The following is a 25,294-nucleotide window of genomic DNA, read 5'->3' as shown; positions in this document are numbered from 1 at the left end:
CAATTACACCTGAAGAGTCAGACTTTTATTTCATACATTTCCATATTTCTAAAATTATTTGAGTTATTATTACTTCTGTAATATACTTTGAAAACTAAAATATTTTAAAGTAATACTTTAAATTGCTCATGGCCTATTAGGTGATAAAAGTTAAGCACAAAATTGTATATAAATTTTTTTTTTTTTTTGAGACAGTCTTACTCTGTTACCCAGGCTGGAGTGCAGTGGCACAATCGTGGCTCACTGCAACCTCCATGTCCCAGATTCAAGCGATTCTCCTGCCTCAGCTTCCTGCGTAGCTGGGATTACAGGTGTGTGCCACCACTCCGGCTAATTTTTGTGTGTGTGTGTTTTTTTTTTTTTTTTTTTTTTTTTTAGTAGAGACAGGGTTTCACCATGTTGCCTAGGCTGGTCTCGAACTCCCGGGCTCAAGCGATCCACTTGCCTTGGCCTTCCAAAGTACTGGAGTTACAGGTGTGAGCCACTGCACCCAGCCTGTATATAAAATTTAAAACTGTATCTATAGTAGGCATTTTTCTTCAAAACACAAATACAACATATGTTTATAGTTATATAAAATCTAAGTTATGTGGCTGTAGTGATTGTATTTTCTTCTTTACAAATTTTTATATTTTCCATGTTTTCTAAAATGAGCCTGCATTACCTTGACAATCAGAAAAAATAAGTAAAAGTCATTTGTAGAGTAATAAAACCACTGAGAAAAGATTATTTTTCTCCTGTTCTATCTGGAAGGGAGCAACCACCTGGGTTCACTAGCCAGCTTCCTAACTGTGAGACCACAAGCTTCCCACTTGACCTTTTTCCTCATTTGTAAATAAAACAAACACATAAAGGGGATAATATTAGGACCTGCCTCACACAATGAAATGAAATAAGGTACTTGGCACATAAGAGGTCAAAAAGTCTTACCTATTAAAAAACAAAAACAAGAAAACAAGTAAACAAAACTGTGAGTGAGGATAGTCTGATGTGAAGGAACTCCACCATCTCCCTCCCTTCTTCCCCAAAGAAAACCTCACATAGAAAAGCTGGATAACATTTAACACTCTACCCCTTGCACACATAGCTGAGGTTGAAACCCAGAAAGAAAGCAGAGTCCAGAGCAGCAGAAACAAAATGGTAGCAATCAGTGAGCAAGTGGCAAAGCTGAAGGGCTCAAGGGAGAATGTGACCCGAATAGGGTTCTTGAGAGCTGAGTGCTGAACTGAGAGCTGGAGACTGAATCAACCTCAAGAGAGGGGAGTCCAGGCTGTAGGCCCCTGCATGCCAGGAACCAGAACTGAAATAACTGCATAAAGCCAGAGGCCATGAGAGACTACATTCACTACCCGCCATAAACGGGGCCTAAAAACACTGCCCATCAGCCTGGCGAAGCTGCAAGGAACCGTGCCAGCTGGCAGGGGACTCATATTGAGGGGCTCTCACTAAGCACAGATGTAGGCTTCAAATTCACACTACCCAAACCAACGCAACGAGCTAAACTTGTGCAGCCCCAGCAGAGGGAAGAACAAAATTCCCCTTAGGAATGCTTCCACCATCCAAGGCACATGGGATTCCTACAGAAAGAAATCCCCACTCAAAATGAATTTACACTGGAAAAAAAACAAAAACAAACCAAGAGGAAATAAAACATCTTAAGGGATAGTAACATGACACAGGAAGAACTTGCACCCCAAGAATTAGAGATAATAATAGACTCTAAAAGCAACTTTAAAATAAGCATGTTTAAAAAGAATGGCAGACTGTTGATACTTGTTTAAAACTGATTAAAGAACACAGATAGTTCATTACTATTCTTTTTTTTTTGTATGTATGAAATTTCCATAAATGAGTTTTAGCAATTCCAATATAAAGTTTTAAAAAGTCAAAGATGTTCAAAGAGCTGAAGGAATAGAAACCATAAAGTAAAAACAGGCAGATTTTTAAATGCCAAAAAATTTATAAACAAACACAATAATTACGACAAACCATTTTTTAAAGAGCTATAAAGTAGAACAGATAGAGCTGAAGACAGAATTAGAAATTAGAAAATTAAATGTGAAAATAATCCAGAATGCAGGAGAATGATATAAATAGATAAGATTTTAAAAGAAAAGATGCACAGAAGACTGAATGAGAAGGTTCAAATACTTCTATTAGAATACTGGTTAAGAAAAAATAGTAACCAAGAAAAAAAAAAAAAAAGACACAAACCAGATTGAAGGAGCAGACAGAAACCCAAGTGGAATAAAAGTAAGTTGAAAGGCCGGGCGCGGTGGCTCACGCCTGTAATCCCAGCACTTTGGGAGGCCGAGATGGGCGGATCATGAGGTCAGGAGATCGAGACCATCCTGGCTAACACGGTGAAACCCTGTCTCTTCTAAAAATACAAAAAATTAGCCAGGCGTGGTGGCGGGCACCTGTAGTCCCAGCTACTCGGGAGGCTGAGGCGGGAGAATGGCATGAACCCTGAAGGCAGTGCTTGCAGTGAGCTGAGATCATGCCACTGCACTCCAGCCTGGGCGACAGAGTGAGACTCTGTCTCAAAAAAAAAAAAAAAAAAAAAAAAGTAAGTCGAAACCTAGAATACTGTAATTAAAGTACAGAATAGCAGAGTCAAAAAGAAAAAATCTTAAAAGCTACAAGAGAGAAAAAGATCCTCCCTACTTCCTTGGACACAACCATATTGAAATTAGGCCAATAATAACCTTGCAATGGCCTCTAAGTATTCAAGCAAAAGGAAGAGTTGTATGTCTCTCACTTTAAATCAAAAGCTAGAAAAAGATGAACAGACTGACACTACATTTCTCAACAGCAAAAATAGTTGCTAGGAGACAATAAAATCTTATCATTAAGGGTGAAGAAAAAAATAATGGTCAACATAGAATCTAAAGCTATGAACAACTGTACAAAAGAGAGGGCAAAATAAAAAGATTTTTTGAAAGTTTCAAACATACCACAATTTTTTTTTTTTTGAGACAGGGTCTCACTCTCATCCAGGCTGGAGTGCATGGCACCATCATAGCTCACTGTAGCCTCCATCTCTTGGGCTCAAGTGATCCTCCCACCTCAGCCTCCCAAGTAGCGGGGACTACAGGCAGGTATCACCCTACCTGGCTAATTTTTTTTTTTTTTTTTTTTTTGGTGGAGACAGGGTTTCATCATGTTGCTCAGGCTGGTCTTGAGCTCCTGGGCTCAAGCAATCCACCTGCGTTGGCCTCCGAAAATGCTGGAATTATAGGTATGAGCCACCATGCCTGGCCCAAGACTTTTATTACATATAAGTCTCTGCTAAAAAAAGTTAGTAAATAAAGAAAAAGGAGGCTGTGCATGCTGGCTCACATCTGTAATCCTAGCACTTTGGGAGGCCGAGGCGGGCAGATCATGAGGTCAGGAGTTTGAGACCAGCCTGGCCAATATGGTGAAACCCTGTCTCTACTAAAAAAATACAAAAATTAGCCAGGCATGGTGGCACATGCCTGTAGTCCCAGCTACTCAGGAGGCTGAAGCAGGAGAATCGCTTGAACCTGGCAGGTGGAGGTTGCAGTGAGCCGAGATTGCACCTCTGCACTCCAGCCTGGGCAACAGAGTGAGACTCCGTCTCAAAAAAAAAAAAAAAAACAAAAAAAGAAAAAAGGAAAAGGAAAGTGAGCCCAGAGGGAATGAGTAGGATACAAGTAATGGTGAGAAAAGAAATGGATAAACTTCGTAAGTCTAAATAAACAATAACTGCGAGGGGAAAAAAACTAATTTGGGGAGGGGTTAAAACAAATTTGAACTAAAATACTGGCCACTATAAACTGGAAAATAGGATCGGAGAGGTAGATGTTAAAACTAGAATTTCTAAGGTACCAATGTTTGAAAGCACAGCACACCTCATTTCTAACAGCACATGCTCACGTCGTGTCTCTGTCACATACTGGTAATTCTCGTAGTATTTCACACTTAAAAAAATTATTACATCTGTTAATGGTGATCTGTGATCAGTCATCCTTGATGTTACCATTGTAATTGCTTTGGAGAGCCTAGAATCACACCCATATAAGATATCAAACTTCACTGATAAATGTTGTATGTGTTCTGACTGCTCCACCAACCACCTTAGCTGTTCCTCCATCTTTCTCCCTCTTCTTGGGCCTCCCTACTCTGTTGGACACAACCATACTGAAATTAGGCCAATTAGTAACCTTGCAATGACCTCTAAGTATTCAAATGAAAGGAAGAGTTGTATGTCTCTCACTTTAAATCAAAAGCTAGAAATGATTAAGCTTAGTGAGGAAGGCATGTTGAAAGCCCAGATAGCTGGGCGCGATGGCTCAAGCCTGTAATCCCAGCACTTTCGGAGGCCGAGGCGGGCAGATCACAAGGTCAGGAGATCGAGACCATCCCGCATCCCGGCTAACACAGTGAAACCCTGTCTCTACTAAAAATACCAAAAAATTAGCTGGGCGTGCTGGCGGGCGCCTGTAGTCCCAGCTACTCGGGAGGCTGAGGCAGGAGAATGGCATGAACCTGGGAGGCGGAGCTTGCAGTGAGTGGAGATCGTGCCACTGCACTCCAGCCTGGGCAAGGCGAGATTCCGTCTCCAAAAAAAAAAAAAAAAAAAAGAAACACAGTTCCGTAAGGCTACAGCTGCCATAGACAGGGATTCCTCTGATGGATCCGGGCAAAGCAAATTGGAAACCTTCTGGAAAGGATTCACTGTTCTAGGTTTCATCAAGAATATTTCATGATTCATGGAAGGAGGTCAAAATAGCAACTGGGGCCAGGCATGGTGGCTCACGCCTGTAATCCCAGCACTTTGGGAAGCTGAGGCAAGAGGATTGCTTGAACTAGGAGTTTGAGACCAGCTTAAGCAACACAGTGAGACCCTGTTTCTACAAAAAATTTTTAAAAATTAGCTGGGCATGGTGACACATGCCTGTGGCCCCAGCTAGTCAAAAGGCTGAGGTGGGAGAATCACATGAGCCCAACAGGTCGAGGCTGCAGTGAGCTGTGATTGCGTCACTGCACTCCACCCTAAGTGACAGAGTGAGACCCTGCTTCGAAAAAGAAAAAAAAAAGAGTCAATCGATGTAGCAAACTTCACTGTTGTCTTATTCTATGAAATTGCCACAGCCACTCCAACCTTCAGTAACCAGCACCTAGATCAGTCAGAAGCCATCAACATCAAGGCAGGACCTTCTACCAACAAAAAGATTACAACTCACTGAAGGCTCAGATACTTGTTATTGTTTTTCTTGTAATAAAGTAGTACTTTAATTTTAATTGACAAATAATAATTATATATATTAATGAGGTACACAGAGTTGTTTTCATACATATTATGTATAGTGATCAGATCAGGGTAATTAGCATCTCCATCACCACAAACATCTACCATTTCTTTGTGCTGGGAACATTCAAGAGCAATAAAATATTTTAGTTAAGGTATGTACATTGGTTTTTTTTTTTAGGTATAATGAAAGCTACTGTATACTTAATAGACTATAGAATAAACAATTTTTATATAGGAAACAAAAAATGTATGACTTATTTTATTGCAATATTGCTTTATTGTGGTGGTCTGGAACTGAACTTGCAATATCTCTTAGATATGCCTGTAGTGTAAAAAGAAAATAAATTACAATCTAAAAGTAACCAATAGAAGAATAAAAACAGAAAAGTATAACTTCTAGACCAGTAAAGGAGATAAAGGCTAAATAAAGAAAACTCGATCAAATCAATACAAGACAGAAAAAGAGAAAACAAGAAAAGAAAAAGTATAGTTAAATTGAAAATCCAAAATAAGAGGGCACGGCCAGGCACCGTGGCTCACACCTATAATCCTAGCACTTTGGGAGGCTGAGGCGGGTAGATCACTTGAAGTCAGGAGTTCAAGACCAGCCTGGCCAACATGGTGAAATCCCGTCTCTACTAAAAATACAAAAATTAGCCGAGTGTGGTAGTGCATGCTTGTAATCCCAGGTACTTGGGAGGCTGAGGCAGGAGGGTTGCTTGAGCCCAGGAGGCAGAGGTTACAGTGAGCAGAAATCATGCCACTGCACTCCAGCCTGGGTGACAGAGAGAGGCTCCATCTCAAAAACAAACAGGGCTGGGCATGGTAGCTCATGCCTGTAATCTCAGCACTTTCGGAGGCCGAGGTGGGTGGATCACCTGAGGTCAGGAGATCAAGACCAGCCTGACCAACATGGAGAAAACCCGTTCTCTACTAAAAATACAAAAAATTAGCCAGGCGTTGTGGCAAGCACCTGTAGTCCCAGCTACTTGGGAGGCTGAGGCAGGAGAATGGCATGAACCCAGGAGGCGGAGCTCGCAGTGAGCCAAGATCGCACCACTGCACTTTAGCCTGAGCGACACAGCGAGACTCTGTCTCAAAAAAAATAAACAAACAAACAAAAAATACAAAATTAGCTGGGTGTGGTGGCGCATGCCTGTAATCCCAGCTACTCAGGAGGCTGAGGCAGGAGAATCTCTTGAACCCAGGAGGTGGAGGTTGCAGTGAGCCGAGATCGCGCCATTGCACTCCAGCCTGGGCAACAAGAGCGAAACTCTGTCTCAAAAAATAATAAATAAATAAATAAATAAATAAAAATTAAAAAACAAAACAAAAAAAGGAGAGCAGAAATAGATCCAAATGTATCACTAATCCGTATAATGAAATGGATTAACATACATTCTCTCCATGCACACATGGAACATTTATAGAAACTAATCACACATAAGGCCAACACAAAGAATATCTTAAATTTCAGAGAATTGATACCATGCTCGTTTCCCAACTACAATGTAATTAAGCTATAAAATAATACTGGAAAAGAGATAAAACCCACATATTTGGAAACCAAAAAATACTTTTAACAATCCATGAGTTGAAGAAGCAATTAAAACTGAAATTATGAAATGTTTAGTACTAACCAACAATGAAAGCACCACACATCAGAACTTGTGGGGTACAGCAAAAGTGAGATCCAGGGAAAACTCTATAGCCTCGAATGCATTTATTAAGTAACAAGAATTTCTAAAAATGTGTTCAACGTACAACTAAAATGGCTTAAAAACAGAACACACACAAATGAGTACACGTAAAACTGAGGAAGAAATCTAAATAGGATCAGTGGATGACATCAACATCAATATCCACGTGTGACAGCATACTATACCTGTGTATGCTGTCACCATAGGGAAACTGCACAAAGTGTACATGACATTGCTTTCTTTCAACTCCATGTGAATCTATAATTAGCTAAATAAAAATTTCAGTTAAAGGAACATGGCCAAAATCCAAAGCAGTAACAATACCAAATGCTGGTGAGGATGTGGAGCAACAGAAGCTCATTCGCTGCTGACAGGAATGCAAAATGGTACAGCCAATTTGAGACACAGTTGGGCAGTTTCTTAGAAAGCTAAAAATACTCTTACCACACAATACAGCAATCACGCTTCTTGGTATTTACCCAGATGAACTGAAACTTATATCTACATAAAAACTTGTATACAGATGTGTATGACAGCTTTATTCATAATTGCCAAAACCTTGAAGCAACCAAGACGTCCTTCAGTAAGGTGAATGGATAAACTGTGGTATGTCCAGAAAATGAAATATTATTCAGCACAAAAAGAAATAAGCTATCAAGCCATAAAAAGATATAGAGGAAGCTTAAATGCACATTACTAAGTGGAGAAAGCCAATCTAAAAAGGCTACATTAATGATCCCACCATATAACATTCTGGAAGAGACAAAACCATAGACGGGAAAAAAATCAGGGGCTGCCAGGGGTTAAGGGGGAGGGAAAGATGAATAGGTGAAGCACAGAGAATTTCTAGGACAGTGAAACTGCTCTGTGTGATACTACAATGGTGGATACATGTCGTTACACATTTGTCAAAATCCATAGAATAGGCTAGGCGTGGTGGCTCATGCCTGTAATCCCAGCACTTCGGGAGGCCAAGGTGTGTGGATCACCTGAGGTCGGGAGTTCGAGACCAGCCTGACCAACATGGAGAAACCCCGTTTCTACTAAAAATACAAAATTAGCCGGGTGTGGTGGCGTATGCCTGTAATCCCAGCTACTTGGGAGGCTGAGGCAGGAGAACCGCTTGAACCTGGGAGGCGTAGGTTGCAGTGAGCCGAGATTGCACCATTGCGCTCTAGCCTGGACAACAAGAGCAAAACTCCATCTCAAAAAAAAAAAAATTTCTATAGAATACACAGTATCAAGAACACTAAAGTAAACTATGGACTCTGGGTGATAATAATGTGTCAATGTAGGTTCATCAGTTATAACAAACATACTACTCTGGTGCAGGATTTTGACAGGAGGTTGTGCAGGTGTGGGAGGAGGAGGCATATGGGAAATCTCTGCACATTCTGCTCAATTTTGCTGTGAACCTAAAAGTGATCTAAAAAAATAAAATCTATTTTAAACAAACAAAATGGAATGCCGGGCACAGTGGCTCATGCCTGTAATCCCAGCACTTTGGGAGACCAAGGAGGGTGAATTGCTTGAGCCTAGGAGTTCAAGACCAGCTTGGGCAACATGGTGAAACCCCACCTCTACAAAAAATAACAAAAGTTAGTTGGGTGTGGTGGTGCGTGCCTGTAGTCCCAAGGAGGGACTGTAATCCCTAGGAGGCCAAGGTGGGAGAATCAACCTGAGCCCAGGAGGTTGAGGCTGAGGTGAGCCATGATCATGCCACTGCACTCCAGCCTGGGCAACAGAGTGAGATCCTGTCTCAAAACAAAACAGAAAACAAAAGAAATGGAGCCTTTTGCATTTAGAAAGAACAAAATAAACCACAGAAAGTGGAAGAAACCAATATTTGAGTGCCTACCATGTGCCATCACTGTTGGGTGCTAGGGTACAACGATAAGCAAAACAAACATGGTCCTTGTCCTCTTGGAGCTTACCATCTAGAGTAGAAATCAGATACCAAAGACATAAACAAAATAACTGCACAAATATAAAAGTATAATGTTCAATGACAGGGACATAACAGGAGGACCTGATCTACACTAAGAGTGAAGACAGTGCCTTTGAGGAAGTGATGGTTAAAGGAGCGACCCGAAGGCTGAGTAAGTTTGCCTAGACAAGAGTGTTCTAGACAGAAGGACCAGCATATGCAAAGGTCAGGGTAACTGCAGCACAGTGATAGACCAGGAGATTGTCAAAAGATAAGGCTGGATAAGCAGGCAAGGGTCAGATCATGCAGATTTTGGATTTTATAATTAGAGCAACTGACATCATACTTGGAGGGCATTAACGCAGTGACATAATCTGATTTGTTTTTTAGAAGATGGCTCTAGCTGCTGTGTAGAGCATGGATTAGAATGGGGGACGGGGTGGGAAGAGAAACCTGTTGAGAGCTATAGTGGTAGGTAGGTAGTCTGGACCAGGTAGGTGACGATGCAGAAGGCAGGAGTGGCAATACTCTAGAGTAGATACTTAGATGAGAGAGCTGCTAAGACTTGGTGATGGACTAGACATAGGGAGTAACAGAGCAGGAGGTATGAAAGACAGTCAACTCTGAGGTTTTGATATGAATAAGTGGACAGAAATGCCATTTACTGAGGACAGTAAAAGAGGAAATAATTGTAGGGGAGTAAGTTGGAAATCAAGAGTTCAGTCTCATAGGTATTTAACTTGAGATGCTAGTAAAATGTCTCAACAGAAATGCCAAGCAGGGAGTTGGGGATACCTTAGACTAGAAATGTGGGCTCAAACAATATATACTGGAGTCCCACTGGCTTACAGATAGTATTTAAAGCCATGAGAGTGAAACTGCTCAGGGAGAACATACAGAGAAGTAAGCTTAGGTGTAAACCCTGGGGAACTTGGCATTTCAGAGGCTGGACAGAAGAGAAACAGTTGAAGAGATAAAGGAAAATAAACAGGTCGGGTGCAGTGGCTCACGTATGTAATCCCCACACTCTGGGAGGCCGAAGTGGGAGGATTGCTTGCGTCCAGGAGTTCAAGACCAGCCTGGGCAACATGGTGAGACCCCATCTCACAAAAATAAAATTAGTCAGGAATAGTGATGCATGCCTGTAGTCCCAGTTACTCAGCAGGCTGAGGCAGGAGGATCACCTGAGCTCAAGAGGTCAAGGCTGCAGTGAGCTGTGTTTGTGCCACTACACTCTAACCTGTGCAACAGAGCGAGACCCTGTCTAAAAAAGCAAGGAAGGAAGGAAGGCCGGCTGGGTGCGGTGGCACACGCCTGCAATCCCAGCACTTTGGGAGGCCGAGGCGGGTGGATCACGAGGTCAGGAGATTGAGACCATCCTGGCTAACATAGTGAAACCCCATCTCTACTAAAAATACAAAAAAATTAGCCGGGCGTGGTGGCATGCACCTGTCGTCCCAGCTACTTGAGAGGCTGAGGCAGGAGAATCGCTTGAACCCGGGAGGCAGAGATTGCAGTGAGCCAAGATCACACCACTGCACTCTAGCCTGGGCGGCAGAGCGAGACTCCGTCTCAAAAAAAAAAAAAAAAAAGAAAGAAAGAAAAAAGAAAAGGAAAAGAAAGAAAATAAGCATAAGCAGAATGAAGGATTATAGAAAGCAAAAGAAGAGAATGTTCAAAGAGGGAGTACTCTTCTTTATTCAATAATGCTGAGAAATCAATGAGGTCAGGGAAGGCTGGGCTTAGCAACATGGAACTTCAGGGACATGGAAGAAACAGAGATCAGACTAGAGTATGCTGAGGAGTGAGTAGGAGGTGACAAATGGAAATAAAGGGTAAAACCAATTCCTTTGAGAAGCTTTGTTGCAAGGAAGTGGGGGATAGTTAGGAATAGAAAAAAAGCTGGCAATAATGTGCCATCAAGAGGAAATTTTTTAAAAGTGGTCTCTCATTTCCTTGTTAACAACTGACTCAGGTAAAATTTAAGATTAAAGGTTTTTGTTGTTGTTTGCTTGTTTTTAAGTCTGAGAGAGAGAAGATGTGTAAATGTGGAAAAGGCCTAGAAGAGAATGAGCCCCAAGAGTCAGGAAATGGAGGGTTCACTGATGGAGCAAGTCCCTGGAAACCTGGGAGGGGATGGGATCTGGGACACATGTAGAGAAATTAGCCTCTGGTGAGAGGGTAAGGACCCAAGTCAAGTCAGTGATTGTGTATTTATAAGGACTTAGTATCTATAAAGCTTACTTCTACCTAAAGAACAATACAAACATATCCCTATGCTAATATGGAAAGATACAGCTTCAGAAGCGCCATGGTTTAAGCTCACATAATCCTGAAAGGTTTCAGAGAACTTCAGAACACCAGAGTGTAGTCATGGCTCTAGAAAACCTGAAAAGGAGTTGTTTTAGAGTAGTGGGTAGGATTTATGGAGCATCTTACCTACAAAGGTCATAAAGACTGAAAAATTTGATTTGAACTGCCTGGATTTGAACTGCCTGGGTCCACCTATATGTAAACTATTTTCAACCCAACTCGGATCAAAGGCTAAATTTACGAGGTGTGAAACCCATGTATATGGAAGACTGATTTTTAATATATGTGGGTTCCACAGAGCTGACTGCAGGACTTGAGTTTGCTTAAATTTTGGTATATGTGGGGGTCTTGGAACCAATCCCCTGCATATGAGGGACAATGGTAGCTTCAAAAAGGACTTAGGTGTTCATGACAATTCGCCCTAACCTTGCAAAGCTCTTTCACATTCATATTTTTCTTCTACCTTTGTAATATCCTTAAAATCACTTCCTGAGGATAGTGGGAGAGGATTATCATCCTCTGGAATAGATTGATGCATGGGTTCAGAGAGGCAGATTAGAACGCTTGTCCAAAGTACTAAAGCAAGCAAGTGGTGGAAGTAGGGTCTTTTTTTTTTTTTTTCCTTTTTTCTTTTTGAGATGGAGTCTCGCTCTGTCGCCCAGGCTGGAGTGCGGTGGTGTGATCTCAGCTTACTGCAAGTTCTGCCTCCCAGGTTCATGACATTCTCCTGCCTCAGCCTCCCGAGTAGCTTGGGACTGCAGGCACCTGCCACCACACCCAGCTAATGATAGTCATGCAGTATCTACCAAGAAAAGTAGGCCTATCCCGGCCGGGCACAGTGGCTCACGCCTGTAATCCCAGCACTTTGGGAGGCCGAGGCGGGCGGATCATGAGGTCAGGAGATCGAGACCATCCTGGCTAACACGGTGAAACCCCGTCTCTACTAAAAATACAAAAAATTAGCCGGGTGTGGTGGCGGGCGCGGTGGCGGGCGCCTGTAGTCCCAGCTCCTCGGGAGGCTGAGGCAGGAGAATGGCGTGAACCCCGGGGGGTGGAGCCTGCAGTGAACCGAGATCGCGCCACTGCACTCTAGCCTGGGTGACAGCGAGACACCATCTCAAAAAAAAAAAAAAAAGAAAGAAAGACAAGTAGACCTATCCCAAGGGACTACACCTTAATTAGAAGGATGGCTTCTGGACACCAGCCAGTCAGTCATGGCATTAGAAGAAACGGACAGTAGTCTCCACTAATTGCCCAGCAGGAAGTCACCTCTCATGGTAAGATGAGATTGATTTTGCTCATGGTTAAGAATAGGCAAAAAAAAACCCCAAAAAAACAAAAACAAACATGAAACTCCCTCTTCTCAAATCACATTCCCTTTGTCTCTCCCAGTGCCCATCTAATATGGCAATTCTTCCCATTTGCCATGGAGCTTCCTTTGCTTCTGTATTGCAGAAGTGCTTCTCCAACAAATTCAGAGAGAACCCACGCAACTGTCATGAGCTGAGGGTGCCCCAAGCAGCTTGGAGGTGTTCGAAATTGGTAATACCCTGTCCTTGTTAATACATGTGATTAGCAAGCTTTAGGACGTTAGGAATTCTTTAATTGCAAATATTCTGAAATTAAACCCTTCCATCCTAGAAGGCAGTCACAAAACAAAATCTCGTAAAACATGCTAGAAGGGGAAGGGTAGAGGAGGGGGCCAACATTTATTGTGCAATGGCTCCCAGTGCTTTCAACTGAATTGGCTGTGAATTTATGTTAAGCCCATGGTTGGATCACAGCCACATGCAGTAACCAAATTGACTGCCAAAGTATGCAGAAAATCGGACACACGCACCCTGGCCCCACATGCCTGCCAAGCCATCTTTCTTCTTTCTATTCTATCAAAGGGGGTCTATACCCTTCTAGTAACCTAGCTCTACCAATGGGCTCAAGACAGACCCAGCCTGTACTGCTTGAACCACCTTCTACCAGAGGGAGAGAACACCACCCCCAAAAGGCCAGCAACATCCCTTAGTTGGCTGTATGATCTCCTTTGAGAAAAGGAACACTCAGTTCTTTGTCCGTTTTCTTGTTTTACAATTATTTACTCTGCCCATAGGAATCTGATGGGTTTTAGAACGCTTGGCTCAATGGCGTTATCCATCTTCCCATCACTGTGGTGTCAGAGAATAATACCACACCCTAACAATCCAGGCTTTGAGAAGCAAATATTTTCTAAGAGTTTCTTCAAAGAGAATCCACGAAATAATTTTGACTTTACATGTTCTAAGTAAGGGATTTCAGATGCAAATAATCATCTCTGGAACCCTTAAGCTTTCCCAGTTTCACTTTTCAGTTAGCAGATGCCTGTCCTCCCTTACCCCAAAATCTTGCAAAATACTTCTGAGTATTCCTGTTGGTTTGCCAAGCTATGCTATGCTGTAGACAAAATTAACTTTTTAAACTTTGGCATGTGAATGTTTGAAACAAAACTCTGTTTTAAAATATCTCTGCCATAGCACAGACTGTGTGGCTGGGCTCCAGTTGACTCAGGACAGAATCAAATTATTGTAACCCAAGTTCGAATCCCCCTTGAGGTTCCCACACTGCCACCGCTAGACCTGAACTCCCTGAGGGAGAAACATGCCTTGTTTCATACAGCACAGGTCTGGCACAAAGAAGCCTCTGTAAAAGTTTGTTGTTCAAAAGAACTGTATCACATTAACAATAAGATCTGTGTCAGGGTGGGCGCGGTGGCTCACGCCTGTAATCCCAGCACTTTGGGAGACCAGGACAGGCAGATCACTTGAGGTCAGGAGTTTGAGACCAGCCTGGCCAACATGACGAAACCATCTCTACTAAAAATACAAAAAATAAATAAAAATAAAAAAAAAATTAGCCAAGTATGGTAGCATATGCCTGTAATCTCAGCTGCTAGGGAGGGTGAGGCACGAAAATCACTTGAACTCAGGAGGCGGAGGTTGCAGGGAGCCGAGATCTCGCCACTGCACTCCAGCCTGGGCAACAGAGTGCGCTCTGTGTCAGGGGTGGGGAAGGGGAAAGATCTGTGTCAACTGTAAAGGTCTTTGTAATTGTTGCTGGAGCAAGGGATATTCTATTTTTGCACTCCATTAAGTTTCATAAAGAAAAGATTGTGAACAACAAAACAAGCTAGTCTAATGATCTGTAATGGTTTCTACAGGCTCTCCCCAAGAATATTATTATTTTTGGCCCTTCTAAAATATAACTAAAAAAAAGTTTTAAAATCCCCAAGCACATGATTTACTCCTTTAAAAGCAGGATTTATAGACAAGGAGAGCACAGACCAAATCAATGTTAAAAATTAAAGGGGAAAAGGACGTGCACATCTGAGGGTTTAAGTCATTGCTACCCAAAGCCCCCCAGTTCAGTTCTTGATCTCCAAATCCTGAGGGAAGGTAAATTTCGGGTGAGGGATTATACCTCAGCTACTGTGGTATTTATAAAACATTTTGGCAGGTGCTCTGCCAAGCAGTCTATAATTAGTGAATATGCCTCAGAAACATAAAGTGAACGCAAAGAGTTTCAAATGCCAACAGCCAGGCCCTGAATACTCAGCTACGTAGTCATAGGGCTGCCACCATCTAGATAACATGGTGCTGGGTGCCCTGCCACGGTGCACACGTGTGCACGTGCACACGCCAGTTCTGAAGAGTCTTTTTTTAAACCTCTAATGGCTTGACCTCAACACCTGCTACACTTCCTGAAGACAGACAGGCTCTGGAGCTCCACTTGTTCCTCGCATGCGGCTGCACTTTCTAGGAACGACTGCACACACGCAGACGCTGGCCAGCTGCCAAGGCGGGGGCAGCCCAGCCGCCTCGGGCCTGAACTTTCCCAGCGCTGTCAGGGCAGGATCCCGCTATAAGCTGACTCAGCGGCCGGTATGGAACTCTGCCAACCACACAGCAGTGCGGGGGCAGCCGGCAACTCACAGATGTTTTGCTAAACCAAAGCAATCAGTGGGAGGCGGGTCTGGGCTGGCGGCCAGGGTGCTGCTGTCGTGGAAGTTGGGATTCTCTGATTCTAGTCCTAGCTCTGCCACTATCTCCCTGGGTGATGTGAGCGAAAACCTCTGTGTATCTCAGTACCTCTCCCACTTCAGAGGCATATCTGTGTGATGCAGGAGAGGGTGGCACTGTTTACATAAAAGAGCTCCCCCGGGCACTATTACCTACCATGTGCCTGGCACTGGACAGGCTTTCACATGTGCTAGCTCAGTTAATCCTTAAAACATCCATGGGAGGCAGTGGCATTCTTTTTATTTCACAGATGAGAAGACACAGGCTCAGAGCAATTCAGAGCCCTACTAAAAAATCACAAGGGCAATATTTGGAAGTGATGGGATTTGAATCCCACTGCTGGCTGCAAACACTATTGTTGTAAAACTCAGATCTACTGTACAGACCTCCTGATCCAAGAGGTTTGATTTTTCGGGTTCCAAAGGACCTTTCTTATATGACTTCTCAGTTGCCCTGTGAAAACCCACAGCTTTTCACAAATGATTTCTAAACAGTACCACTGGATCACAATAAGTGTGTGTGCTTCTGCAGGGTACCCATGAACTCCCTTACTAAGCACCAACAAGTCACTTAAGCTGGAACAACTTATCATCACTCCCATCCTTTGGGCGAGGAAAAACTATATTATGGGTCAGAAAGAGAAGAGGCTTGGTTGAGAACAAAGATTCCCTAGGCTCCATCCTCCAAGATAATTCATTAGGACTCAGCAATCTGTATTTTTTAAAAAGCTCCCTAACTGACTCTGATGCTCAGCCATTTGGAAGTCACTTCAGCTTTCCTTGACTAAAAAGGAAATTTTGAGGTCTACCCTTCCCTGTTGTCAAGGGGATGATGTAAGAGTGAAATGAAATCATGTCTACAAGGCTCTTTGTTGGAAAATATATACAATGCAAGTGTTTCTTGTCAGCTGTGTTTAGCTCCAAACAACCAACTGTTCTTAAAGAGGGTTAGCCTGGAGCTAAGAAACTGTCTTAGGCAAGAACGTTCTTTTACATTACTGTTAGAAAACATTATTATTAGAAAAGCTGTAATTAGTCACACATCTCATTTTAGATATTCCTCACAACATTGTTGCAACTTCATCCTTCCTTTAAAAAAGAAGATTGTATTGACATTCTTTCACATCAAACTTGGAAAAACCTATATTAAGAGTAACATACAGGCCAGGGGCGGTGGCTCACACCTGTAATCCCAACACTTCGGGATGCCGAGGTGGGCAGATCATGAGGTCAGGAGATCGAGACCATCTTGGCTAACATGGTGAAACCCCGTCTCTGCTAAAAATGCAAAAAATTAGCCAGGCATAGTGGCACGCGCCTATAGTCCCAGATAGTCAGGAGACTGAGGCAGGAGAATTGCTTGAACCTGGGAGGTGGAGGTTGCAGTGAGCCGAGATCACACCACTGCACTCCAGCCTGGGCGACAGAGTAAAACTCCATGTCCAAAAAAAAAAAAAAGAGTAACATACACTTCATTGCTTTAATGAAGAAAATAAATATTAAATAAGAAAAAAATCCAAAATCCAAAGTCTATTCATGTCTAGGCTGTTGGTCACTGAAGTGGGGTGAGAAGGCACAGACTGGCACAGCCCCTGACCCTGTCAGTCCATTACCCCTCTCCGGCCTTTAGGAAGAACAAATGACCTCCAATACCAGAAAGACTGACCTGCTTGAGCTGCTCATCCAGATTCCAGTTCGGCTGCCCTGCTGTGGAGACAGAAGGTGAGGACTTGGAAGCATCTTTGGTATGGTCTTCTTTAGCTTGTTGTCCATGTGGTGGGAGCCCTGGTGCTGGAAGTAGATTGGACATGGGTGCCACTCTGGGATCTTGGCGAGCTACTTTCTGCACATGAAAATATTTTGAAGCAGCCTGGGTTTCTTTCTCAGCCACCTCTGCAACTTCATCATCCCCATCCTCATCTTCCAAACCTCCGTCCTCTTCCTCAGGCTCTGAGTTCATGTTGCCCCGTTCAAAGACTTGGGCCACTGCTGTGGTGGGTGGAACTCTGGCTAAGGGACCTAAGGGAGTGCTGCCAGAAGGCCTCCCAGGTGTGGCGGAAAGGAGAGTCGGCTGTGTGACCAGCTTTTGGGCATACAAGAACTGGGCTTCTCTCATCTGCTGGCCCTGCTTCTCTCTGGCATCCATCTGCAGAGGAGCCAGGTGTGGCTGCTTCTGTTGCTGCTGTTGCTGCTGCCGCTTCTGCTGCTGCTGCTGCTGCTGCTGAAGTGGCTCCATTATTGCCTCAAGCTTCACCCACAGAGTGGCATGACTCTGAACCTGGGCACAGCCCACCAGGCACACTGGGTCTAAACCTTAGTGATTAACAGAAACCACAAAGAAGGAGGGGGAGAAAACAACTATGTAAAACAGGTATAAAAAGGTTTCCTTTTCTCCAGTAGAGGGCCATGAGTTCCGAAAGCTAAACATATGCTCCTAAACCTGAGTTTTAAGATGAGTGAGTGGTGGGGGTTTCGTGGGTGGGTAGGAAAAGGTGTGAAGAAGAGAAACAGGATCTAAGAGGGGAAATAGGGAATGAATTTCAGTAGTAGCAGCAGACTGTTGAGGGCTTTAAAAGAAGTACATCCAGCCAATATCCAGTCTGCTAACGTGTTCTGATCTCTCTTCCTCTACATTATCAAACATTAATCTGTTGCTGAATTAATGTTACTGAACATTAATTACTGAAAAGGTAACTGGGTTTGCACTGTAGCAGAAGCATAATTATGCAAACAATAATAATAAAGGAAAAGAAGGACCTGCCTGCAAAAGAGAGAATATGTTCCCAAGCCCACAGGACAAAGATATCACCTCTAAGCTAGACACAGAACTATCAGGCAGACAGTTTTACTGTCATAGAAAAAGCAAGACCAAGCAAGCTGCTCTTGGGTTTAAACTTTTCAAATTTCCCTGATCAAATTGCCAGCCTGCTTGTTGAGTGGACTGAGCCATACTAACTGGACATTATAGCCTCAAAAAGAATCCAATTTCAACAACATGAAAGAAACACGCAAGGAGGCAAGAGTCTCAAATTGCAATCGTCACTCAAAAGCAAACGGGGGAATTCCTCTGGAGATTTTAAAGTTAATTAATTTGAAACAGATATCAACATTGTCTGAACAACAAGTTAATGCTCCTTCTTTTTTATAAACAGCCAAGTAAATCTCTTCACATCCCCTTTCTTTCTGATTCATTTCTACTATGATATTCTCTGACAAATACAAAAAGAAAAGGCTTTCGGGCCAAAAGCATTCTGGGGGCAGGTTTATCTGCATTCTTACCAATCAGTCTCCAAACACACATCACTTTCACACCCTCTTCTCCTTTAACTCCCCCACCTCTCCCCTGCAGGCCCTCACCCCCAACAAACTTCACTTGAGTTATGTTTCTTCAGCAAGTCTCCATAACTGAATGGATTACTATGCAAGGGCAATTTTAGGTGAACAGGACTTGCAACATGGCGTACAATTTTGTCATCACATGAAAGAAGCTGCACTGCACATGTTGGGACTTGATATCTGCATTGTTCCAGTGTTTTAGGATTGGGTCGAAAGACAAAAAACAAAGTGTCTTTCGTATCTTCAAAAATTCACGGAGAAGTAATCACATCTTTAGCAATAAAAACTGCTTGGATTTAAGATTTTTTCCAGGTTAGAGTAAAAAAGGGCACAATTTTTAAATCTAGGCCAATCAGTAGAGATTAAAAGTTCTCATTTTCTGTTTATCTTATAGCCCGGTTTGTGCCTTTTGTGTTCTGTGAAAGATTCGCATTCCAATTTGCCTCTTACTGCCTTTACTTCCTCTCTTGGCACTTTAGAAAGTGTGAGTTACGCTTGCAGCAATACTTTCATTCTGCTTTAGCTCTTCTTACAGTGTAAAAAAGCGTGACAAGATTTACATCCACATTAAATTCAGTTGGCAAAAGTGTTCATTTAAAATGAAAACAATTTGGGTCAAAGAAAATTACAGAATAAAGCAAATAATTCGGTGTTCATTTTAAATGTCCTCATAGTCATTACAGTCAATCAATCACGATCGGAATAACTTCTCAACCAAGTCCTGCCAGTCACTGAACAACTGCTTCTTGTCTTGTGGCACCATCTTCTCTGAATGCTGTCCCCAGCAGAGGGGGAGGTGTCCCTCCCACAGCCTCTTATAGTAAGACTGAGATGAGTCAGTTCTACAACTCAATACACACACCCTCCCACAAAGAGCCCATCTTCCCGCAGTCCCTAAGCAGCCAGCGATCCAAACAATGCCACCTGCCTACATTTGGAGAACTTATGTCTCAAATCTAAACCTCTTCATCCCTTCACACGGGCCCCTCCCCCATTTCCCCTAAAGTTCCCGGACCACCAAGCCGGGTACAACGGACTACCTGCAACTTTGAACCCGGCCTGCTGACCATTCCCCTGCCTTTGCTGCCGGATTCTTTTGGCCCCGGGCCCCTGTAAGCCCCACAGCCCACCTCCCGGTCACCCCTGCACGCCTCCCCCGATTCTTTATTCACCTCCCCCCATTCAGCCCTATCACTTTTACCTCTACCAACCCTCCCAGCCAATCCGCTGGCTCTTTCCCGATGGCCCCCGCCCCACCTATCTGCGCGCCCACTCAGCTCCAGGGCCCCTCACCCTTCTCATCGCTTTATCTCAAATGCCCTAATGGGCACAGGGCGCTCGGGGCTCCCGCGGCCTCTCACTTTCCTTCGCGGTCCCCGCGCCCCCGACCCGCGCCTTCCCCTCTCTCTCCACACCTGCCTCGGCTCCTGGCCTCGGCCCCTCCACCTGTCGCAGCCTCCTCTCCCGCCATGCCCGAGGGAGCCCGGACCCGCGCCGCTTACCTGTGTGGGGCGCTCCGGGTTTTCGGGTGGCGGCGGAGGCGGCCGCTCAGGCCCCCGAGCGGCAGCTGCGTCTCGGACTCCTCCGCAGCCGGGGGCCACAGCCGGGGCGGGGCCCGCACCGGAAGCGGCGCCGCGGGGCCGGACCGCCGGCCAGGGGAGGGGGCGGGGGCGGGGCGGGGCCACAGGGGGCGGGGCTGGGCCGAAGCCGGAAGCAGCTAAAAACGGACCGGGGGGCGGGGGGGGCGGTGGGACGAGGCGGAAGTGACTCCTATGAACCGCGCAGCCCGACTGAGTTGTGGGAGGAAGCGAATGGAAGCGGGCGGAAGCCTCGGCCAATGGCAAAGTGCGGACACAGAGAGGTTCCGGTGTGAGCACTTCCGCGGGGAGTTGAAAAGAGCCGGGCGGGAGATCGTGTTCTCCGAGCGTTTTCTATTGCGGAGGTTGGTGTGGCTTGGGCGGTTGGCTGGGAGGAAAGTAACTAAAAAGCAGAGTGTAGGGTTTGCCGCCGCTTCGGTCCCCTCCTCAATCTCCTGCCTTCAAGCCGGTCTTCCTCAGGGGTTCCCGTGTTTAGATCAACTTGTATCTAAACTTCTCCGCTCCTTCCTGGGACAGAGACCTGGCTGTCCCGAGAATGTTGCGTCCCTTGAAACCTTCTCATGTGAATTAGTATTCTCAGGTCTCAGTTTGCAGAGGTCAGGATTATGTGCCAGGTGCTGTCACCTCTTGTAAAAACACTTGCTTCTTCAACCCTTCCCCTTAGACTCTGTCACCTACTTCACCCCGTTTGGAGATAATGGGCCGATCTGTGTATCCAGCTCCTTGTCTGTCTCCCGTCTGACCATCTTTGATAATTTCAGAGCCTATGTGGCCAACCCATTCAACATCGGGCCTCGTCTTTAGCGACCCTTATATCAGCCTCCCAATCCCAGTTAAACCTGAACCTTGTCCCTCGAAACGCTATCGCGTTACGACTCAGTAATTTGAACAACGCTCTTTTCAACTACAGCCTGCTATTCTCTCAGCTTGACTACTTTTGAATTAGAGGCCTGATGCAATAGCTCACGCCTGTAATTTCAGCACTTTGGAAGGCTGAGGCAGGCGGATCTCTTGGGCCCAGTAGTTGGAGAGCAGCCTGGGCAACAAGGCGATACCCCATCTCTATAAAAAATACAAAACTTAATGAGGCGTTTTGGCGCATGCTTGTGGTCCCATTTACTCGGGAGGCTGAGGTGGGAGATCACCTGAGCCCAGGAGAGGTGGAGGTTGTAGTGAGCCATGATTGTGCCACTGCACTCCAGCCTGGGTGACAGAGACACTGTTCCCCCCCCACCAAAAAAAAATAGAATTACAGCATAACTGTTATTACTGTTATTTCACTTTTTTTTTTTTTTTAGAAGGAGTCTTGCTCTGTCGCCCAGGCTGGAGTGCAGTGGCGCAACCTCAGCTCACTGCAACCTCCGCCTCCGGGGTTCAAGCAATTCTACTGACTCAGCCTCTCGAGTAGCTAGGATTACAGGTGTGCGCCACCAAGCCAGCTAATTTTTGCACTTTTAGTAGAGACAGGTTTCGCCATATTGGCCAGGCTGGTCTCGAACTCCTGAACTCTGGTGATCCGCTCGCCTCGGCCTCCCATAGTGCTGGGATTATAGGCGTAAGCCACTGCACCCAGCCTGTTCTTTCACTTTATCAGAGCAGAGCATCTAATCGGTTGAAAGCCTCTCTTTATCTCTTATACATTAATCCCCTCTTCACTTCCCTCCTTATCCATTTGAGATTCAGTGGTACATTAATACAGTCCTGCCCCTACTTAATCTTAATCCCACCACAACACTCCTTTTTCCCCAACGAAATCCCTCACCCTGGATGGACCTATGTGTTTCTCCTTGCTTGTACCTTGTCATAGAAAGTTGTCCTGTTGCTGGGCGCGGTGGCTTACGCCTGTAATCCCGAGGCTGAGGTGGGTGGATCACGAGGTCAGGAGTTAGAAACCAGCCTGGCCAATATGGTGAAACCCTGTCTCTACTAAAAATACAAAAATTAGCTGGGTGTGGTGGCGCATGCCTGTAGTCCCAGCTACTGGGGAGGCTGAGGCAGAAGAATCGCTTGAACCCGGAGGGTGGAGGTTGCAGTGAGCCGAGATCGCACCACTGCACTCCAGTCTGGGTGACAGAGTGAGATTTCATCTCAAAAAAAAAAAAAAAAAAAAATTGTCCTGTTGAGGCCGGGCACGATGGCTCACGCCTGTAATCCCAGCACTTTGGGAGTCCGAGGCGGGTGGATCGCCTGAGGTCAGGAGTTTGAGACCAGCCTGACCAACATGGTGAAACCCTGTCTACTAAAAATACAAAAATTAGCCGGGCATGGTGGCGAAGACCTGTAATCCCTGCTACTCCAGAGGCTGAGGCAGGAGAGCTTGAACCTGAGAGGCAGAGGTTACTGTGAGCTGAGATTGCATCATTGCACTCCAGCCTGGGCAACAAGAGCAAAACTCCACCTCAAAAAAAAAAAAAAAAAAAAAAGAAAATAGTGTCCTGCTGAACAGATTGGCATCACTACATTAATAAAGACCAACTTTAAATGGACTGTGGGTCAGGTGTGGTGGCTCACACCTGTAATCCCAGCACTTTGGGAGGCAGAGGTGGGCGGATCACAAGGTCAGGAGATCGAGACCATCCTGGCTAACACGGTGAAACCCTGTCTCTACCAAAAATACAAAAAATTAGTCGGGCTTGGTGGCGGGTGCCTGTAGTCGCAGCTACTCGGGAGGCTGAGGCAGGAGAATGGCGTGAACCTGGGAGGCGGAGCTTGCAGTGAGCCGAGATCATGCCGCTGCACTCCAGCCTGGGCGACAGAGCAAGACTCCATCTCAAAAAAAAAAAAAAAAAATTAGCCAGGTGCGATGGTGTGTGCCTGTAGTCCCAGCTAGTCAGGGCTGAGATGGGAGGATGGCTTGAGCCCAGGAGATGGAGGCTGTAGAGAGCCATGATCATGCCACTGCACTGCAGCCTGGGCAACAGAGAGACACCCTGTCTCAAAAAAAATAACTAAATAAAAAGATAAAGTGGAACCACTAAGATTTGCTGATGGATTGGTCATATAGGCTAGAGAAGAGAGTGAAGGATGATGCCAAGGTTTTTGGCCCAAGTAATTGTTAGAATAATGGTATCATTTGCTGACCTAAGGAATACCAGCAGAAGCCAACACCAATGGAATGTTAGCAATAAAAAGGAATAAAGTATTGATATACACAACAAGTAGGCATTATAACTACATAATAATGAAAGGATTATGCCAAGTAAGTCAGTCTCAAATGACACTCATACAAATATTGAAATTATAGTTTGGAGAGTACGTCAGTGATTGCCAGGAGCTAAGCGGGTGGAGAGAATGACTAAAGAGATAGCAAAAAGGAGGATTTTAGGGTGATGGAATTCTTTTGAATCCTGATTGTGGTAGTAGTTACTTGAATCTGTACATGTGTTAAAATCCATAGGACTGTATATAACAAAAATAAAGTCAATTTTATTGTATGAAGTTTTCTTCTTAAAAGCCAAACTCCAGGCCGGGTGCGGTGGCTCATGCCTGTAACCTCAGCACTTTGGGAGGTCAAGGCAGGCAGATCACTTGAGGTCAGGAGTTCCAGACGAGCCTGGCCAACATGGTGAAACCTCGTCTCTACTAAAAATACAAAAATTAGCTGGACATGGTGGCAGTTACCTGTAATCCCAGCTACTCGGAAGGCTGAGGCAGGAGTATCTCTTGAACCCGGGAGGCAGAGGTTGCAGTGAGCCGAGATGGTGCCACTGCACTCCAGCCTGAGCAACAAGAGCGAAAACTCCATCTAAAAAAAAAAACAACCAAACTCCATAGCTGTTCAAGTTTCCCTTCACAATTCTTAGGGATCTCCCTTTAACCTCTTACAATATTGGATCCTTTATTAGTATTCAAGCAAACTCTAGTTTCACTCATCTTTTGCTTTCAAAAGAAGAAGGAAAAAAAGCCTTTCCCTCAATCCCACATTCTGTTGACTAAAGCCTTATCTCACTAATTCTCCTTCCTGGCAAAACTTCTAGAGTTACTGTCTTCACTACAGCCCAAGTGATCGGATCTTTCTCCTTAAAATGCTCTATGGCTTCGCATTGCTCTTGGGATCAAGTCCTAAATTCCTTTATGTGGCCTATAGGGCCCTGAGAAGATCTAGCTTCTTGCCTACCTCTTCAGTTTTATCTCTGTCTCAAGGTATAGAAAAGAGCCTAGGAAAGTGGCTGTACTAGTTGACCTCAGTAGCTGCAACAGAAAAGCATGCTCCTCCCATCACAGAAATATGATATAAGTAACAGAAAATGTAGAATGCCCTGAAACCTAGATGATTAAATCCTGAGATACGTGCCCATTCATGTTACAAGGAATATCATTTAATCTCTACTTTGGCTTCTAAAGGGTAGTGGGTTGAACAGAATAGCCACAGTGTTTTTCAGCTTCTCCAATGCAGAAGTGGAGTCTGTTTCTCACTGAATCTAGGCTTGGCTGTGTGACTTGCTTTGTCCTGTAGGACACTGGCAAATGTAAAGCAAGAAGTGTCTTGAGAAGTGATTACAACAGGGGCTTGCTTTCTCTTGCTGCTGGGACCTCTTCCACTACCACGAGGATAACTCCTACTAACCTAATGGATGATGACAGACACATAGTCATCACTCCATCTGACATCTGACCAACTGCCAGACATGTATGAGTGTGGCCCCTTAGACCAGCTAGCCTGCCAGCAACCACCAGACATATGAACAAGAGCATTCTAGACCATCCAGGCCCAGCTAAGCTGGCCCAGACCAGAAGACTTCCCCAGCAAACCCACAGACTGATGAAAAAGAATAAATGCTTATTGTTTAAGAGTGAAACCAGTAAGTTTTGAGGTGGTTTGTTCTGCAATAAAAACTGAAACACAAAGCATGTCTTTGCATCGCTCAGGATGGATTTGTTTGGTGTACTTCTTGGAGTGCCTGAAGCCAACATGCATCAGCTTCACAGAGCTGGTCTATGTTACCTTAAGCTATCTCATCAGATTTCTCGTAGTTTTGCTGATTTATAGCAAAACATATTTAAGGCATAATAATATACATCAAGTCTCTTGTTATTTCACTTGTTCAGTGAAGGTAATTTTATTTTCAAGATTTTCATTCATTTTATTACTTTTTT

At 44.5% G+C, this 25,294-nt stretch overlaps 1 protein-coding gene across 2 annotated transcripts in view; it reads right to left on the bottom strand.

The window, feature by feature from the left end:
* ARID3B (AT-rich interaction domain 3B) overlaps positions 1-20,239 on the bottom strand; it is a 58,042-nt gene extending 37,803 nt beyond the window's left edge. For both annotated transcript variants that reach the window (XM_054532899.2, XM_009250020.4), the window contains exons 1-2: positions 20,102-20,239; positions 16,930-17,576 (exon numbers count right to left, since the gene is read on the bottom strand). In XM_054532899.2, the coding sequence (XP_054388874.1) occupies positions 16,930-17,499 (570 nt within the window). In that variant the 5' untranslated portion in view covers positions 17,500-17,576; positions 20,102-20,239. The remainder of the gene's footprint in view (positions 1-16,929; positions 17,577-20,101) is intronic.
* Between the last annotated feature and the right edge of the window lie 5,055 nt (positions 20,240-25,294).

Source organism: Pongo abelii, chromosome 16 (genome assembly GCF_028885655.2).
Source record: "Pongo abelii isolate AG06213 chromosome 16, NHGRI_mPonAbe1-v2.0_pri, whole genome shotgun sequence".
NCBI lineage: Eukaryota > Metazoa > Chordata > Mammalia > Primates > Hominidae > Pongo > Pongo abelii.
The sequence above is the reverse complement of the archived record's forward strand: the minus strand, read 5'-3'. Positions and strand labels throughout refer to the sequence as shown.